Source organism: Metopolophium dirhodum, chromosome 8, assembly GCF_019925205.1.
Source record: "Metopolophium dirhodum isolate CAU chromosome 8, ASM1992520v1, whole genome shotgun sequence".
In the NCBI taxonomy this organism is placed as follows: Eukaryota; Metazoa; Arthropoda; class Insecta; order Hemiptera; family Aphididae; genus Metopolophium; species Metopolophium dirhodum.
The window spans coordinates 36,155,717-36,176,872 of NC_083567.1; the positions used below are offsets into that span (position 1 = coordinate 36,155,717).

General features: G+C 31.3%; 1 protein-coding gene across 1 annotated transcript; it reads right to left on the reverse strand.

The window, feature by feature from the left end:
- Positions 1-632: 632 nt before the first annotated feature.
- On the reverse strand, positions 633-7,524 carry LOC132950786 (ADP-ribosylation factor-like protein 13B). The gene is made up of 8 exons (XM_061022345.1): positions 7,142-7,524; positions 4,918-4,988; positions 4,710-4,843; positions 4,530-4,645; positions 4,286-4,474; positions 3,830-4,040; positions 1,037-1,493; positions 633-962 (listed from the first exon to the last, which is right to left on the reverse strand). The coding sequence occupies exons 1-8, from the start codon at positions 7,201-7,203 to the stop codon at positions 835-837; spliced, it is 1,368 nt and encodes a 455-aa protein (XP_060878328.1). The 5' UTR covers positions 7,204-7,524; the 3' UTR covers positions 633-834.
- Positions 7,525-21,156: the final 13,632 nt, after the last annotated feature.

A 21,156-nucleotide genomic window follows, 5' to 3' on the forward strand; every position in this document is an offset into this window, starting at 1 on the left:
TTTTCGTTACGTACATAATAATATATTATTATAGTTTCAACGGCGCACAGTGCGCCGTTTTATTTTTTTACACATTGTAAATATTTCAAAAAAACTAAACCCTTTTGGAAAAATTCTGGTTCTACTAACGTTCCCAGTACACAAAAACACGCCATTCACGTACAAAAAATGTTAGAAAATATACTTTAAACGTAGGTAAATTATTGTGTGAAGCGAGTAGCATTTACACGTATAAGATGGACAATTACCGCAACCCTGCCCAATGACGTCAAGCGTCTTTTTTCAATTCCTCATAGCTCATAACTCATTGAATAATGTGAGTAAAAACGTTAAGCCTATACCATTATTCTTAGAATTAAACATTCTTTCAAATCAAATCAATATATTTTTTGTGTTTTGTGCTCCTTTGAGAAAATGTTTATTAATATTATATTATATTATACTGTACACATAACTTATAACTTATAAGTATATGTACAGTTTACACTGCCGGTTAACTACAAAATTCTTTTAATTTTTAATTTTTATGTTATAGTATTTAAGTTCAAATAAAGTAATATAGTATAATAGCATAATAGCATACCTATAATATTAATATCATATTTAAAATTAAAAATATTTATTCCCGATGAATGAATTTAATATAAAATCTAATTATTAAAAATTGACTTGACATTTTCCTGAAAATTTACAAAAGTAGTATTGTATGATTTATGAACTGATGTATATAATAAATAATCAATAAAACTATTTTGTTAGACAACAATTTTTTAATAAAACAATAATATCGTGGAAATTGTATTATAATTTACAACCATCAGTCATATTCATTATTCATATATGGCTTATTATTTCTGGACTAACGTTTGATACATCCGGTTGTTGAACCACCACGTCTTCTTCATCATTTAGGTACAACTTTTCCGATCTACAATTATCATCTTGTTTGTTTAACAATTCACCTGTGAAAAACGGAAATCAATTTATGCACAACATGCTCTACCCTACGGCCATTTATATTATTTCGAACAATTACTTTTCTTCAATGACTTTGCACTAGACGACCGATTAGGTTTTAACGGACGTGTGGTACCACTACCACTAGCACCAGCTGAATTTGACTTGTTGCTAAAAATAGATCGTTTCATTTTTGCTGTGCCAGATTCGTTTTGAATAAACATTTCAGTCGAGCTAATGGTGGTAATGGCGGTAGTGGTATTAGCGGTGGTCGCTACGGTTTCGGACAAATTCCTATCATACTCTCTGGACTTGGCCCTGAAAAGCGGTGATCGCGATTTGACCGATGGCATTGGTTCTGCTTGTATTTTTGTCAGTAATGTCGGGGCAACTTTATTTCGGAATGCAGTTGACTCAGGCTGTGGTTGAAGATCAGGTGGTTCGTACTCATCATCGGACTCACTTCTGAGTGGTATAATATATGATGTACTCCCCATTTCAGTTGTCGGGTTTGATGTCTTTGAATCAAAACTATCCTGCAGACATACCGATTTACAAATTATAAGTTCTGGAGAGCTGGTCATAAATTAATCTAGTCACATTTATAGTTTCATGGCCGTTGAACGCTGAATGTAATGGTTATACATTATTCATCCCTACTTCTCCCACAAAGATACTTATAAATAATAAATTATAACCATTGACTTAATCACTTAATAATAAATTGCAAAGTATAAAGTTTGTTGCTGATAAATTCTTTAATTTTTATACTACTATATAGCTAATGCTTTTATAAGTCTTACATATTTATGTTACTTATAGGATCTGTCTATTATAATTTAGAAGTTTCTCATTAAAATTATAATTTTGTTTGATATTTATTTAGCTGTTTAGGTTATTTTGTAAAATATTTAATCTATATAGGTACACTTTCTACTGCACATTTACTCTATTGCTTCTTTAAAAGTACCTCTGTAAGACTGTATCTATTAATATTACGAATACAATAGCCATTAAGTTTATATATAATAATATGTGTTGTTAGGTTTATAATTATTTAATTTCGATAGCATTAATTAATAAATTCAAAGGTTAAAATTTAAAATATACGCGTTTTACCCGAAAATATATATTGTTTATTCATATGGTTTCTACCTATAGGTACAGTACAACCTCCTTATAACGGACTCCCTATACGGAAATCTCATTAAAACAGAAAATAACAACAGTCCCGTATACGGTAAAACCTATATCCTATATATTTTAGTTTCCCTATAACGGAAACTTCTTTATGACGAAAAAATCAGTTAGTACCGAGTGATTCCGTTATAAGGAGGTTTTACTATATACTTAAAGTTGAAGAACAGAAATTGAATTTGGGTTAATTGAAAAGTAATAAGTATTATTAAAAGCATAAAAATAATTTATTAATTATTATACACAAATTATGACCAAACATTATATTATATTGTTATAATAGATAAACAAAATTGCAATTAAATGTTATTAAATTTAATACATAGTGGTGGGTACAAAAATATAGTTTTCATGTATTTTGGATTTATTCAGTCATATTAAATAAGTTAATTTATTAAAAAAGTTTCAAATTAAATGAAACAATTAACAAATCATTTCACGCCTAGCAATAACTATTAAAATAAAGTAATAGTAAATTAATTGAAAAATATTTAGTCTATTAAATAGTATAGAATAAGTGTATAGTATATTAGTATAGTATATTAGTATAGTATAGTATAAGTGTATAGTATATTAGTATAGTATATTAGTATAGTATAGTATAAGTAATCATAAATGAACAATGATAAATCATAACTTATACTTCGACAATTTTCTTTTAATTTTGAATCGCTATATATATATTTTATTAGAATAGGTACCTATAACTAGAGGTTGGAATAATATTCTCTTAAAAAGTTGAAAATATTCTTCCAATATTCTTTCAAAATCATAATAAAATATGCAAAAAATATACTTTTATAATAATATATTCTCTTAAAAATATGCCTTTATATGTAAAAGAATAAAGTACATAATACAAAATAATGCTAATATACATAGGTATATAGGTAATACAAATTAATACAGCTTAAAAAAACTTTAACTTTAAGTAGGGAGAATGAATTAATTAAAAGTGGCCGCTGGCGATATGTTAGCAACCTTTTTTTCTTTGAAAGACAGAGGTACTAACTCTTTTACAGCATCATTCTATAATAGGTACATTAATTGTATTATAGGTAATTATAATATCTAAATCTAATATTTCAAAATGCGTGCTTTGCGATACCATCACAGAAATTTACCAACAGAAGTGTGCGCATCAGCGGCCATTTTTCACTCTCCCGACTATAGGTAACATTTTATTTATTTAATTAAATTAGATTAATGATGTATTTTTAATTAAGACAATTTTTTATTGTTATCTACGGACTACAAAATTACTATATGGAGTATAATTATCGTATATACATCACTATTATCGGGCATATAATTTTTATGAATTACGCTACTGCAACACAAAATCCATAAAATTAATCAATATATTCTATAATATTCTTTATTATACGAAATATTCTTTTATCTTGGAATATTCTCAAATATGCAAAAAAAAAACGTTTGCCATTAATTTACTAGTTCCATGATTTGTAAAGATTTTAAGCCCCCGCCTGACTGCATAGACTCAAAAAAATATGCAAAATAATATAATTATCTGGTCTCTATGCTTATAACTATAAATTACTAAAGAACTCAACATTATTTAATTTATACTTTAATTATTAATTTACAAGTTATGATAATCTGTCTTAAAAATTAAAATATATAATTGAATGGACGTATATAAACAAAATCTTACTATGACTTTGTTAATTCGCCTGAACGGATTGCGTTTGGTAGACCTCCGGTGTGGTGCGTTAAACGATAGTAAATATGAGTCGTTTGAATTCTGTTGATTTTTTTTCCACTCTTCGATCTTTTTATCCACTTGAGCTTTATACTGTGCCATGTCTTCCATGACACGACGGTTGAGCGTATCATATAGCCTTACAATATGTAATATCAGCCAACTAAGTCAAATAAACAACTTTATACCTCCTGGTAATATTATACATATAGACAAATACCTAGTCAATTATTAGAAATGTACATTAAAACCATTTTTACAATATTTTCATATTGTTAATTAAAGTTATATTATACAAATCATATTATCTTTCCTCAATTGAGATTAATTTCAATTTATATATTATATAGATTATAAGATATTTAAAAGTAAAATATTAGTTTAGTTTTAATGAATCAAAAAATTTACCTAAATCCGCTATCAATGCTTGGATCAATAAAAGCAGAACTACAGTAATTAATAGGTGCCGTATGAAGAGCAGTACATGTTTCTACAAGTGTTGGACACTTATTTGTATTCACCACAGCCTCTACATTTAATCGATCTACTATGTCCAACTCATCTAGCGCCCCTGGTTTGTCTTGCTTATTAGCAAATCTAATAAAATACAATTATTAGTCAATTTATAAAAATTAATTTTTTTTAACCTTACAATAGCACAGGTTTTCCGGCAATATTTTCATGCCCAAGTAAATTATGAAAAACCTCTTTGCATTCATCTAACCGACTAAGATCCGAAGAATCCACAACAAATATTACACCGTGTACCTAATAATTTCCATTAAAATTATTATATAGGTATAGTGATAAGTAGTTGATGATTATACATTACATCAGCAAAATACTGCTTCCATATATCTCTGATTTGTTTATGACCACCTAAATCGTAAATAGTTATAGCGTTGTCGTGATAATTACATTTGGAAGACGAAAATCCAACTGTAGAAAGAATATTTTTTTGCTTTTCTAAAAGACAATAATTTTATTTTATATTAACAAATAATTGTATAAGTACTTTATAATTATCAATTTAAGATTACCTTTCATAATACTTTTAACGGTACAAGTCTTTCCAGCGTTGTCCAACCCAACCAGGAGCACAGTAATTTTTCTAATACACATAGAAAAGTCACTAACAATTATTTTTAGAACTATATAAAATATCTACTTATGAAAATATATTTAAAATAATAAAACTGTCATACACACATAAAACTATATACAAATCCAACTGAATTCAAGAGTTCACAAACATTCAATACTTGGGGATTGATGGAAAGTATTGTGCAAACGATTCAACCCCATGTTGCGACACCACAACGAAAAAAAATACTTTGGAATTAACATTATATGTATTCAAATTTCAAATAAATTTATAGTTTGTTAGTTATACTTACACATTATATATTTTATATTTTTCTAATATTATGGCATTATCCACACTTACCTTGTACCAATAAATTATAATTTTACACGATGAAACACTAATAAGAAGATTAATTTTTAACCGTAAGTGTAGCATTTCTATTTACGTATTCATAGTTGAATAATTGTGTACCGTGATTCATTGGTGAACGAAGTGGCCCATGGCCCATGGGTAGCCGGGACATTTTCAGGTGGCTAGGTTGCTTAAATAAAAAGTGACCCATTCAGTAAAATGTTTAATTGTTTATTGGTCGTTTCGGTATTGACTGTTTTGAGATGGTTGACGTGATGGATGTGTTGATTTGGTTGAAATTATAAATTATTTAATATAAAATGAAAATGTACTTGGTATATTATAAATTGAAAGTAGTAAGTTAAAGAGGTATTGGTATAATAAATAATTAAAAATATACAATTTTTGAACTAAAAACTACGTCTAATTAATTATAGTGTACTAAACCCCTGACTAATGATAAGTGCGAACTCAAAAATAGATTTTCAGCTCTCACTTAATGCACGGCGTACCAAAATCATAATATAAGGCCATATTGTCTATTATATATATATTAATGTTCATTTCATTAAGCTTGTATTTTAAGTAGGTAATATCTACATCTTACAATAATGTGTTTTTTTTAATTATTTTTGTCTGACGTCACTTTTGGGAGCAGTTACAAAGCTAAAGTTTTCAACTTAGATGGTGGTTTTTTTAGTTCTAAGCAGAAAATTGAACCTAGCCAATACTTTGAAAAATTCCATTACTTTTTAAAATGATTGGTTTTTTTGTATTTTAAAAATGAATGACCCGACGACCGTAGTATTTAAAATTTAAAATGTTCATAAATTATTTATATTAGTATTTTCTAAACATGAAACATTTTCTAAACATGATAATATCATATAATAATATACTATAGGTATTGTAATCTTCAAATTTGCTTGTTTTTAATGTATTTAATTTGATGAAAAATTTAAAATTATGTTTGACTTTTTTTGAATTTATGTTGATGAAATATTTATTTTTTAGGCCAAAAGGTTGAAATGTACAAATTATTTTATATGGATTATTAACTCTGGTACCTATGGCTTGAAAATGTAATACATGATTTTTTTATCCAGATAACCATAATTAGACTAATGTTTATCGCATCTATTATCTATATGGATATTTATAATACCTATACCTTGATGTTAACGTGAATTATTTTGATTAACTTTATGTAACTTCGTATATACAGCTCGTACTGCAGCTATTATAGGTTACAACTTAGGTTAGATAGTTTTGTTAATTTTTCAAGTACATATTATATTAATAAGCTGATAGGATAGTACATTAACTATACTGGATTGGAATTATAGGGTTATATAGCTGCTGCCTGCTACAACCAGAAAACTCAATTTTCTTAAATTTTACAGGAATAAAGATCTTGAAAAGTTATTATTTTTATTATTTTTTTAAACTATTATTAGGTATAATATTATGTAAAATAATAATCCTACTATTCCTACCTATGCATATTTTTACATAGGTAAAAATAATAATTTCAATTTCAGAATCTTTAATAATCATAATATAGCTACTTGCGGCATCATATTCTACCGAATATACTTAGGTATGATAATCAATACCAAATGATATGTAAACAGTTTAGTTTTAAAACCCTGACCCGAACTATACACAACTAACATGTATATTAATCACACAAAAATGACATTGAAATTTAAATTTTGGAATAAAAACTATAATTTATCTGTCATACATTCGAGGCATCAACACAGGCACTAACCGAATCCTAATCAATTTTATATTAAACGCCTTATCATTTGCAATATTGTTACCTGCGTTGCCGTTGGTCTGCGTTCGCACAGTCTATACATTTAAACCGCAATACGTTGCCCATAACCACAGCTGTCAAAACATGTTTATTTTTTCACCCAGATACTTTGGATACTTTATTTTTTTCTTCATAAAACAACACTCGTAGAACTTAAAACAAATTTTCACGTCGGCATGAAATAATAATATTAAGCGCGGTTCACGGTCTAGGCGATGACAACAAACGGTAACCGCGGCAACCGGGGCGACGGTGGAGGTTAGGACCGCGATTCGCCCGTCGTCGGTCACAAATACGATAATAATAATACGGCGTACGATAATATTATTAATATTAGTTATTACGGCGAACGAAAAATATTGTGCACGCCCGACAGCCGTGGACGGGCGGTTGTACCACCGGTTGCCCGCACTGGTACCACCGCGGCCGGTTTGACCCGTTACCGTGTCGGCCGCGTAGAGCAATCGCTGGCGGCCGTGGCTCATTATCGCGGCCATATTCACCTCCAACGAGATCACCGCATACCAGGGGCACAGCCGAACGGTCGGCGGTGGCACTCGTTCGTTCGGCGGTACCGCGTGCGTCGCCTACACAGTTGCGCTGTGATGTAGAGGCGGTCGCGGTGCACGCTTCGAGATACCACTCACTGTTACAACGCGTATAATATGACGTGTATCCATCTCTGTCCGTCCAATTAGAGCGATATAGCAACATTTAAACTGTAACGTCTAGGGGAAGATGTGAGTTCAAGCTTCATTACTGATATCAGGAATATTTTAGTGATTATTTATTTTATAATATCAGAGCCATTCAGACTTCAGAGGTACAATTTATGGTATGATAATATAGTATAAGAAAACGTAAAACGAAGTAACTCTTTCATTAAACAGTATTTTACAAAAAAATATATGATAAAATCTCGAAATTATTATCCTCTTCAATTTTGGTGATGGGTGTTACATCTTTAACAGTATAGATTTACCTAGACACCACAATTTGTATCTTTTGTAGTAGAATTTTGGTCGGGGGGAGGGGGTAACTGATACCTTTGTCCCACTCATCCCGCTACAATTACGCAGCTGATTATAGCCTAAAATTGTATATCATAGCATTAATAATTCCGTCTGGTTGTCAATAAACAATGAGATGTTTAATGTTGTTTGTACCTACCTATCACCTTATAAATTATAAAATTAATTATAATACATTCATATATTATATTATTATACGTATGATATAGTATACAGGCTACAGAATATTATTGTCATTTAACCGTCGCAGTTTATACTTTATAGTGTGTTGTGTGTATGACACTGACCACTACGAATAGGTATGAAACTATATGAAATATAATGCGTATTGCGTCTAGGCGTCAAAATATATCAAGAACATGTTCAATGTTGAAATATTATTATTAGATACTAGATAACTAATTTCTGAATGCTTACCTAATCGAAACATCGTATACAAAAATACAATTTGAATTTTAAATAATTTAAAAACTTTATATATTTAAAAAACAACAACATAAAGTATATTATATTAGGCTGAAATAATTTTCCCAATTATTCCAGGGGTGTTAATATAAGACTGGGGGGGGGTTAGGTTAGCACCCTATAGATCCCCCTAATGTGCCTATGAATACAGATATTTTATATATTTTAACTTGTTTGGGCTGTTATCAACGAACTAATAAAAATAACGCGTGCATATTATTATTATTATTTGGTAGGAAATCCATCCAAACTGCGAAGAGAGCAAAAACGTGTGCGCGACAGTCGAAAAGAGAAAAAATATTATTAATACGATACCGTTTCGTTTCTTGTACGCGATGATATTGATCAACGTTTTTTGTTCGGTGTGCGCGCCCGGCGCCGGGCTCGTGTGCGCGCGTGTGTGTGAGAGTTTAAATTATCATGGTTGTTGTGTCGGAGTGGCTCAAAGTTTTCTAAGACTTCTTTTTCCATAACCTGTTTTGATGGCTTTACTTTTTAGAGTGGAATAAAAATGTCGAGTCAGACGTCTTATATGATAAATTTACTGCAGGAAATGTATAGTCAACATTTGAATTATTCCTAAATATGTAGGTAAATGTCAGAATGTACAATATGGATCGAAATGGAAATATTATGGCACATAATGAATAATGATCAATGTTTTATGTATAATTTGTTATAGTGAGGGACAAACCTTCCACGTGTATGGGTAGTTAAACAGTAAGAATAAGAGGTTCTCCCTTAAAATGTATTGGCCATTGCCCATTGGGTGGTTTACTCGGGTTAAGACTTATAAAGTTCTAACACCACTCTTAAATCGTAATGTATAAATGTATAATATAATAATATCATATACCTAAACTATAATGAATAAATACTAGACCATGTTTTTTTTAACTACCCAGTTCTTATTTAATAACAATCAAGTGTATTACTTTTAACTATATGGCCTTTACTGCCGATTTTTTTTTAAGATCAATAAAAAAAATATAGTACTATTAGTGATTACTTTGTTAGGTATTACCTATATTGCGTAAATGTATGAAATATGAATAAATTCAATAACAATATTATATACTCCGTATAAAATTGTATTTTAATTTTTATGAATAGTTATAGTTATAGTAACAATATTAATTGTGAACAACTACATTATAAGTTAAGAAAAAAGTCCGTTAAGTTTTTGGATCTTACCCAAATCCATAATTTCACGAACTAATGCATTTTAAACCAACGTTTTATATTATGTTCGATTTATATTTTATATTGTTTTTGTAAATTTGGGTTTGTTTTCTTGGATTAATAAATAGTTTTTCCCGCTTTTATGTTTTATCGGTAGTCTGTAGGTGAATCCACGTATCCTAATAATTCCCATTTCCCTGCAATGCCGTACACATACGCAATACTATACGCATTTGGCCTCCATCCAAAAAACTAAAGAGTCGCGTTTCGGAAAAATAACTGCGACTATCCGTGTTTTATTACAGAATAGTTGTAGTTATCGAATAATAATTTTTAGTACGGTGTCGTCGTAAATTTTAACTACCTACTGCAGTTCCCGTCCGACGCTGCATGACGTTTCTCTACACTGTAATTTGTTTTGTGTGCCGGTTAACAAATTGTTTTGCGATGGTGAAAACGACAACAATTAATAACGGCCGCAACGGTGTGTACATTAATAATATTATTAATAGTACACAGTACACACCAATAATGTTCGTGTCATCAGCGAACGTGTGTTACCGAACAGAAGCGCCGCCGCCAGCGTTTCCGTCGAGGTGTTCGTGTCGCGTGACGATATGGGTCGTCTCGGCGGGTCACACTTGGCTGAAGAAATGCGAGCGATTGTACCAGGGTATCAGTCGGCGGCGGCGACTACTGACAGGCGTGGCGCGCGCTCGACGCGCCAGCTGAGAGTGTGCACGACGGCGGCGAACGGCTGTTATGATAATAATAATAACAATAATACAATACAATCACACGTCGATATATACCCGTCAGAATGCGACGGCGGCGAGCTGGTCGAATTTTTTCACCCGGTTACCATTTTTACCACGGTTTTCGGGAAATTGGAATCGTCGTTTTCGTGCGTTTTCCGCAATTTTTTTAAAACCGATAACAGGAGCCCATGCGGCAGAACAGCTCCGTCCGATGGCGGTGGCCAGGTCAGCGTCGGCGCGCCCGGGAAAGCCAGCCAGCCAGTCACCCGGCGTCACGGACCCACCGCTCGTATCGCCACCGTCTCTACCGACGACGCCACGATCGCGGTTTCCCGGGCCACGCGTGGTCGCGAGATTTTCCATTGCGGTATTTCAACACACAAACACGCGAAAACGATCGCTTTATACGACACGACGTCGTCCGTCGTCTCCGCAGTGTTAATAGAGTAATAATAATAATATAACATACAATAAAACGGAGTCCCGCTATCACCTGTCGCTGTCGCCTGTCAGTGTGTCACCGCCGTCCAATGGTGGCTCGAAAGGGGATACATTTTAATCGAGATTTAAATTATCCTAACAGAAAAATTGGAAGGGTGCCGGGTAGGATTAACCCAATTCATTATTTTAATATCGCCATATTAATGGTTATTGACACTTGACAGTTGCAGTTGATTGAATTATAGAAATCAGCAGCATGCTGGTAGATAACCGTAGCTTCTACGCTTTAATACAGCCATTGAACTATGCAGGCATACTGTATGCCGCAACAGCTATACTGAGCAGTAAAATAAATTAAAATATACTTAAAATACTTCTTGGGTGAGTGGTGTTAGTTACACAACATGTGACTCTAAGCAAAAAATGTTCGATGTCGCCACCGCCACCGTCTAGTCTTATCTCGTTGGTAGTTTTTTGTATCTTATTTTAATGCGCAGCGCCAAGCGTCGAGTTAAATTCGATTCCATTTGTAACGCGTGTATTATAGACGACTATACATCATATTATTATTATTATTATTATTATAAACTTACTGTAGAAGTGTAGAAGGAAAAGACAAACCGATGCGATTTAAAAATCTACATAATATTTTGTTTTTGTCGCCACATCGTACTTACATACTCCAGAGTGCAGACATACTGTGGATATATTATAACAAAAATATATTTTGTTTAATGTTTATGCTAATAATAATATATCTCAGATTACAAACATTTCGTTTGATATAAAAAACTAACAAGCCGTTCACTTTTGTTGAATGTACTAAAAGCTTTAAAGGGGGGACGAGGTGGCCGAGCGGTATAACGCGACGGATTCGGCACAGCCGGTCCGAGTTCGATCCTCGACCACTGGGTGGCATTTTTCTCCGTGCAAGTCACGGTGTCCGGAGAACAAGTGCCGCCATCCCCCCACCCCGGGGCACGGCAGAAACCTACGGGTGCCCCACTAGAAATTCTGCCAAACACAACACACACGTGTACCAACCTACCCAATATAAAACCTACCAAACCTACCCAATATAAAACCTACAGTACCCTCCCCACACCCAATGGCCTATGTTGCCGCGGGTTACTCAATAAAAAAAAAAAAAAAAAAAAAAAAAAAAAAAAAAAAAAAAAAAAAAAAAAAAAGCTTTAAAGCCTACATTGACTATACAGTGCCCATCAGTGGCGTATTTTCGGGGAAGGGAGGGGGGTCTCAACCCCCCAGAATAGATTAATATGGAATAATATAATTATTAATTCATAACTCATATTATGTATTTTTATAATATTATACACTTACTTATTTTGTAGACAAACAATTTGAAAATGCGCCACTAACAGTGCCTATATATAATATAAGTATAAAAGTATAATTAATGTATAATGGAACGGATAATTAGGTTCATTGCAGTGACGCTGCAGTACCTATATTATTAACAACAATTTAAAATTTGTTTATTTGTTTATTTTAGATGTTTTCAATAGTATTGTACCCTGCTATTAAAATTTAATTTATAGAATTTGGGCGAAGGTTATAGATAGGTACGTACTATCTAATTTTAACTGTATAATCGAATATTCGTATTTATTTATTACGCATTCGTTGCAACTATAATAATAATTATAACATCGATTGAATAGACTGGATAGATTATTATTCCGCATCGAAGCCATATAATATTATCCTATGAAAAACGTTACAAAATACAAGGTATTACTATTAGTTTATAAAGGATCTACATAATATATTGTATAAATGTATAATGCGTATAGTGGTGCACACTCATTTTCTGTAAAGACTAAAGGGTGTTAACTTTTGTACGATATACCCATCAGATATTAAATATATGTAAAAAAAAAGTTTTAATCAATTTTTTTTTATATTAATAAGGTTTGTAATACTATTGATTTTAAATACTAGTATTTACTATATTTTATAATCAATGGTAATAGTTATTAGTTCACCATAATGCAATAATCCACTATAGTGGTCTAGTTACCCACCACCTATTTTGATAGAGGGGTCTTTACCGGCTGTACGCCTTTGTTTTTACCATTATATAGCAGTATCCAAATTAATTATAACAATATTTCTATAAAAAAAAGTTGATGATATTTTTATCATTCTTACTTGTTTGATAATAACTCATCTATATAAGCTTTAATTTCTGCAAGTTTGTTTTGTATTTTGCGAAAACAAAAACTGTTTATATTATAAGTTGTTTGGATGAAACAAAAAGAAAAATAAACCTATGTAACTTATAGACGGATGTTAACACGTTCAATGTTCATGTTAGCCTACCAGATGTCAGAAACTCACCAAACTTTGTACATGTTTCAGTTGTTTTGCAAATTTAAACAACAAAACTAGAATTAAAATATATTTTTACTTTTTAATACTCTGATTAAAACAACTGAACATAAAATGTATTTATTATTGCAACATTATTTATTATTTAATATTATATTTTAAAAAATAAGTTACAACACGGTGAATGCATTTTTATTTTGCCAAAATCATAGTAATATCCAATGTTTGTATTATAAGCGTAAATACTTTTTTTTTCATTAATTAACCCGTGGCAACTTAGGCCATTGGATGGTTTTTAACTGTGGGGGAGGGTACTGTAGGTTTGTATACACGTGTGTTTTAGTTTGGCAGAATTTTCAAGTGGGCACCAGTAGGTATCTGCCATGCGTGGGGAATGGCGGCCTCTCTCTCCAGACACCATGACTTCTCGAAGAGAAGTGCCGAGTTCGAACCGGCGACGGTGCGCGTCGCAACCCTCGCCTTAGTTCCATGGATATTAAAGATAATTAAAGATCTCGGCCACTCCGTCCCCCACTTACATAATTAATATTTTAGATTTTTTAAATTAAATAATATTACAGTATAGGAATATTATATTATATAGAAGTGAATTATAATTCGTTATAATTAACGATAATGAATAATGATTATAATACATTTATATATTATATTTAACTGGACGGTAGTAGATATAGGTATATACTATACATAATATTATTAAACATAAATATGACTTTTCTCTGGAATGAGGTTTTTTTTATAGGTTGCTTATACAGTATACACGTATACATATTATATAGTTTGTTCACAATTACATTCTTATATAAATTACAATAAATTCTATGTATAAACAATAAATATATTTATTTTTCATATAATAAGATAATTTAACACTGAAAGGTAAAAACATGAGAAGATTTTTATTATTATATTATTATTATTTTTTAGTTATTATAGTTAGTTAAATGTAGTTAGTATAGAGTAGTTCTAATTAATATACTATAAATACTGAAACTAATGCATTTTTATGTAACCTAACCTTTGTATTTTAATAAATATTTTAAATTGGTTCCCTAACATTGTTTATATTAAAATATTTTTTTTCAGGAATTATTTATTCTTCGAATCAAAATGAAACAATATAAAATAATAATATGTGAAATTTAAATATTTGCGTATAATTTGTAAATACTATCTTACCTCTACGGTTATAGGTACTTATTGCACACATGCTATATGTATTATACAGGTCTGATACCATATATTGATATAATAATATGTATTATATAATATAATGTAGGTATACATTGTACACAATAAATTTTATTATGTCTAACTATATATACAAATGTCAAATACAGTATATTATGATATGTATTTTAATTTTATATTTTATGTCGTGTGTGCATCATGAATGTATACATTTAATAAATACATAGGTACACCAATTTTAGAACAAGAATTTGAATATACTATATTATATTGATTTTTGTATGAGAATAATGTAATTTACCCAACAATGTACAACTCAGAATACTTGAAATTGATGTATTCTACAAATATTGTACCTTTTCCTTGAAGTCATATTACCTAAACGCACTCCAATTCATTATATTTTTGAGTACACGTTGAGTAAATACTAAATTGGCAATTTAATACTGAAAATTATTGAATACATTTTACGTTTTAATTACATGTTCCAATATTACTATACATATTAGTATTTTAATTAACGGTACGTCGTTTACCTGTTCGTAATTGACTCTATCACACTAAAATCTGCAAAGAGTATTTTATTCTTGTAGTTTTATAGCTAGTGCATGAGTTTAGCGTGATGATATATTATTAAAGTATTATAACAGTTATTATATTTTATTATATAATAATATATATATTATATAATTTATTATATATTATACACTAAAATATAAATTGTGAATAATAAGTAGTATTTTAATTTTACGCCGAACTGTTTTTTATTTTTGCAGAGTATTCACGTATAATAACTGCAACAACAATAGTAATAAATAATAAAATTCATAATACATCTTTCAAAAGCTCAAAAATAGCTACTAAAATATATAGGTACTCTTGTGCTGTAGCATGTATACAATATGCATATTGTAATATTTGATTGTAAATAATTTATTTATCATATTATATTGCCTATATTTGTCCATTACTATGCTTAAATTAGGTACTATACCAATACCTAGGTATTATTATAATTTACACATTTTAAAATGTGCAAGTATTGATTATTTAATTAGAAGTTTATTGACTACTAGCTGAATAACCCGGCGTTGCCCGGAAAAAAATTTTGATTAATTAACTCCTTTTAGCTATAATTCGCTCTGGCCGCTGTACATATCGAAGCAAAATCATATAATATTTTAATTTTTAGCCATCTCTTGTGGAGTTGCCCGTGAGTGTCGCTTATGGTTATGCGAACAGTATATTATCAGGTGAGCAATCTACCTGCGTTAGATTACAGACAGGGCATAGTCAGGGCATAGTCAGGGAAATCAGTCAGGGCATCAGTTTATCAATTTTTTCCATGTTTACTCCGTTTAACCCCCGTAATGTTGAGTTTTGAAAAATCATTTCTTAGGGGTTTTTTGTATCATAAAATTAATTTACTGACTAAATTTCATACTCATAGCTTCAGTGGTTTCGGCTAGGTGATTTTTTTCGTTTTTACCTTTTTACCCTTTTTAACCCCTGAAGGGGTTGCATTTTGACCTTTCTTAGGGGGTGGCTACATCACAAAACAAAACTACTGTCCAAATTTCATACTCGTAGCTTCCGGCTAGGCGATGATGAATCACTCAGGACAAGTCATTTTATAAATAGAGATTAGGTCAGAATGGTATAAAACGCATTATATAATATACAAATAATATTTTCCATTTTTCTTTGTGAATTTAAAATAATATCTACTATATTAAAATAATAAAATGTATAAAGTTGGTCAATATATATAATGTATAAGTTATGAAATAAATTATGTAATACCTATATAAAATATATATTTGAGTTATTAGTAAAAATATTCAAGGTTCGTGGTTAATACTGTGGTTTTTGTATAGGCTTGTTTTATGTTTTATAATATTAGTAATTATATTTTTTACCCGTACTAACCCATACTTTGACAGTTTAACGCACTTATTATGTGATATTATGAATTATGTTGATTATATTATGTTATATTGTCATATTTATATTATGTGGACTTATCATATACTCATAAATGATAATATACTGAGTTAGGTGTTTCCATTTAAAAGTCGGTAGGTATTGATCTCGCAGTCGTGGGAGGGAGTAATATTTCATCGTTAATTTATGGTTTTTATACCGACGCAGTATGGTGCAATAACGAATTCATTATAGAAAATCGTCAACCGTCCACTAAAACAATGCGGAATGCTGTAGTGCAAGGAATGTTCGTATGTGAGAGACCAGGGTCTGATGCGTCGGACAGCGTCGGAGGCGGCTGTACGGCGGCTGTAGCAAACGCACGTCGCCGCCGCCTACGACGACGGTGTCGACGTCTGCTATACTCCTGATTGCCGGCGGATCCTCCGAGGCGGTCCTGGGTCCGCGCACCGACCACGCCACGCCCGGTCCATCCGCCCTGGTCCTCCGACACGCCTGTGTAGGCGTTACGGGAGGACGAGTCCCTCTGCACAGACAGAAGGTTGCGGCCGCACCCGGGCCCGGGTGAAGCAACTTGAGCGGGACGTGCGGAACGGTGTCCGACGGACGGATGGACGGACGGCGGGCCGACCACGCGCACTGCCACCGCCCAGGATAGCAGGATCAAGCCGAATGCGGAAATCCAAATGGCCCGCTGAAGGTCACAAGGAACGTTTACAGCGATGCGCGGCAGCGGATACGCGACACCGTCCCGTCGGCGCGCACGAACCGCTTTCGTTAGGTCGCTATCGATTTCGCGCTCGCCGCGCGCATACACGAAGGCAGCCTGCAGACAGATAGGCAGCTAGGCAGGCAAGGCAGGTTGATCGGTGTAGGTAGGATTCCTCTGCGGCAAGGCCTTTGAATTATAGTGCTCGTGCAGTATAATGTATAATATTTATGCACATCGTATACGAATTCTATTATTATTATTATAATATGTCATTACGAAAATACGAACACATCGAAAACGGTGCCGAAAAAAAAATTCAAAACCAACAATACACTAACACACACCCATTTATATAAAATATACGTTTAACATAATACATGTATATTATATAATTTATTTGTCATTTGTGTGTCTATTGTGTGCGTGTACGTTTTTACGAAACGTCTCGCGTAAATCGGTGTCGTTAAACGCGACGTTTTGATTAAAAGCCAAAATATAATATATACAACGATATATACTACATATATGTATATACTACGCTCTTCGCATTATTTTTGGGCAGTGGATTTATTCCTAGTCGTTTTGTGTATTAAAAAAATGTTATCTCCGAGATGTTGGCGACAATTATAGTTAATGTACTTATATACAGCTCATTGTTTCGCTCTGCTACGGCGTCGGACAGTGGCGTATTTAGGTTTTTGTCTAGGGGGGGGGGGGGTATGATTTTTTTTATCCAATAGCTAAATAGCCTCCCCTTTAAAGTTAGAATTGTAGTTTGTACATATAAATTATAATACACTTATCGATATACTAAAAATTAAAATCCGGGAAAGTCCTTTAAGTCGCTCTGGTGTAGCGCTGTATAGAAGGTGCGTACCGCGTATTGAGTAGTTCACTAGCCACCGTTGTAAATTGTAATAGATAAGAATATAAGGTATAATCCTACACCTATTGGCTTATTACCTACACTTATTTATGTTAAATTAAAATTCAATGTTAGGAAAATGACAATTTAAGCAGTTAATTAATGGAATGTTTTAAATTTCTACGATTATATTTGTGTGAATATCTAATGTTATTAAAATGTAGAACAGCCATTGGAGTACAGGACTAAACTAAAATACAGGCATATTATTATTTTTTTGTATTTTTTTTTTTTCAAAAATTATTAAGAAATTTAAAAATACATTTTTCTAATAAAACCGGCTACCCAGCTGCAGGCATCAATGTACCATCTGTGCCAGAATTCTAATCAATAGACAATTGTGTGGTTAACATTTTATTATTTTGTATCTATACTGAATAGATTCAGATTATAATATATTAATATAATATTATGATATATATTTCATACATGTTTTTTTTACGTTTTTAAAGATTTAACAACAATCATTAACTAAACCTCTGTCCTCTAGTTATCCATTCATTCCATTGTCCTATACCATATATTATAGTGAATACAAAAAATACTACTGCAGATTATATTAATTTAGTATAGGGATGCAGCACAAAATAAATAACGGGGACTAAATATAGTAAATAATTCAGTACTTCACGCGTCAAGGGACGACGTTATAATTACCAGCGGGATTTAATTAAAATATGCATGTAATTTTATTTGCATAGAAAGCGATATTTAATTTTTATTTATACATTTTTTCTATCTATGTATAATAAATACGTACTACCTATGTATTTATAATTTAATACATATATGTATAATGTTTATATTGAAGTAAAATATAACGCCTGACATCAATAATTAATCGCAATCATCGGGGACCGGGGTTAATCGTAATATCTATATTATATATATATACATGTGTAAATGTAATATTATATTTAAAATCATATTTGTGCTTTCAATTACATTTATCATACAACAACACTATATATTGTTTGTTTCAGCCTTTTAGTTATGTATTTTTTTTAAATACGTGTTTTGAAAAATAAAATCATAAAAAGTTGATTGAAAATGCTAGGTAATTAATAATAATAATAATGCCTTAATCTGATTATTTAGGTACTCAATTTTAAAATCATTTCCAAGTAATTTTATTCCATTCGCGTATCGGTCTAAAATATTTGATAAAACATTTTCGACATCATATTGTATTGAGTTATAATTGATAAAATGCAATTTATATTAATCACTATTGAGTGTTATTCATTAAAAATAATTACAATTTATTTTTTTAGGAATAGTGTTATTATATTCAAAACTACTTTGTGTTATTCAAATTTAATCTATACTTAAACTAAATTATAATTTAAAAAAAAAACATTCATTGAAATATCTAAGTAGGTATTGACTTATTATTTTGAAATTGTTCGTCTTTTATGATCTATTTGTTTGTAATCTCACGATGGAAGTAAGTACATTACTTTGTAAATACTTTGTAATTACTTTGTATTACATTGTAAATACCCGGGAAACTTCTTCTCGCGCATCAATTTCATTTCTCTCATTTCTCATTAGTCATTGGACGTGTAGGCGTCCGTGCCTCATATATGAATCTATACACTTTCATTAAGGCGCATGTCTATGAACTTAAACAATGTAAATTGTGAAGTGTCGCGCAATACGCATCCATGTGAACTGGTCATTTAATCCTGCTAACACTGGACAGTTTAAAGCATTTTAATTTTTAAACGCTTGAGGTACCGCACAAGGTCGAATTTCAGCGTTCCCCCTAAAATTGAGACCTTAGAATATTAAACATTTTATGTGGTTTGAAGATGAAACTTTAATGCTGCAACGTTTATAATAATACAATTGAGAATAAAAATGTATCATTAAGAACACGATTAATCTTATTATTGATATATAATAATATATATTATACCATATTACAGTAAAGTAATATTGGAGCTGCCTAGCCTTTCATTTTCTGTACAAAAAACAGATCACTGCCGCAACTATGACAATACTACATTATTTACTGAAAAATTAAGGTGTCTACAGGTTTTTAACCTATATTCTATAATAATATGTCTATACTTAATTAATGTAATAACTATTTAAGTATAAACCTAAGTATAATGTTATACAATTATTACTTCGTGAAATTCCAAATTAAATTTGACTAATAATGATTTGATTTGCATATATTGTCGATAACATTTAAAAAGTTATCACAGTACTGCAGTATAAATTATTTAGTACGCGTCATATCAGTTAATGCGCACAAAATCTAAAAGCTAAGCTGAATATCCTTTGTTTTTGTGCATAATTTTGTACAACCCAGCTGTTAATACAACCGAACTATACGTGCAGTCATAAACTCTTTGATGTCGCATTAAGCAATTCTTTCTATAATTACAATACCTAGTAAATAAGAAACTACATATTTATAAACCATACTTCCCAATGCTCAGAATAAAGGTATTTAGATTTTATTTATAGATTCTCTCGATTTTTAAAACTAGTAATTTTCCCGGGTCAACAATCAACGTCATTATATGTTTACCTGAAGGTAATATATTTTTTGTCACGCCTGCACCGAAAGTTTAGTTTTCGATGACGGTTGAAGCGTTGGAAAGCGATGTTTTTCCGTCCAGCGGGCGGTAAAGTGGGAATCCCCAAGAGTACTGAGCTCAGATATCACGGGTATTCTCTGAATAACAGACACTAAAATCTATACTACGGTCCTCATAAAACATAAACTTTTGGTTACATCTTATATTCATATTATAACCTCCTTGCATGACGCGTAAACATTTTTCTTTCGTGAAATTGTTTTCGTATAATAATTTGGTTGATGCATAGATCCCCGCATAATGCATTACCTTTGCCTTGATTACATTATTTTATTCTTATTTTATTTTAATATAATAATTATTATTTATACTGAAATCTATACCACGGTCCTCACAAAACATAAGCTTTTGGTTACATCTTATATTCATATTATAACCT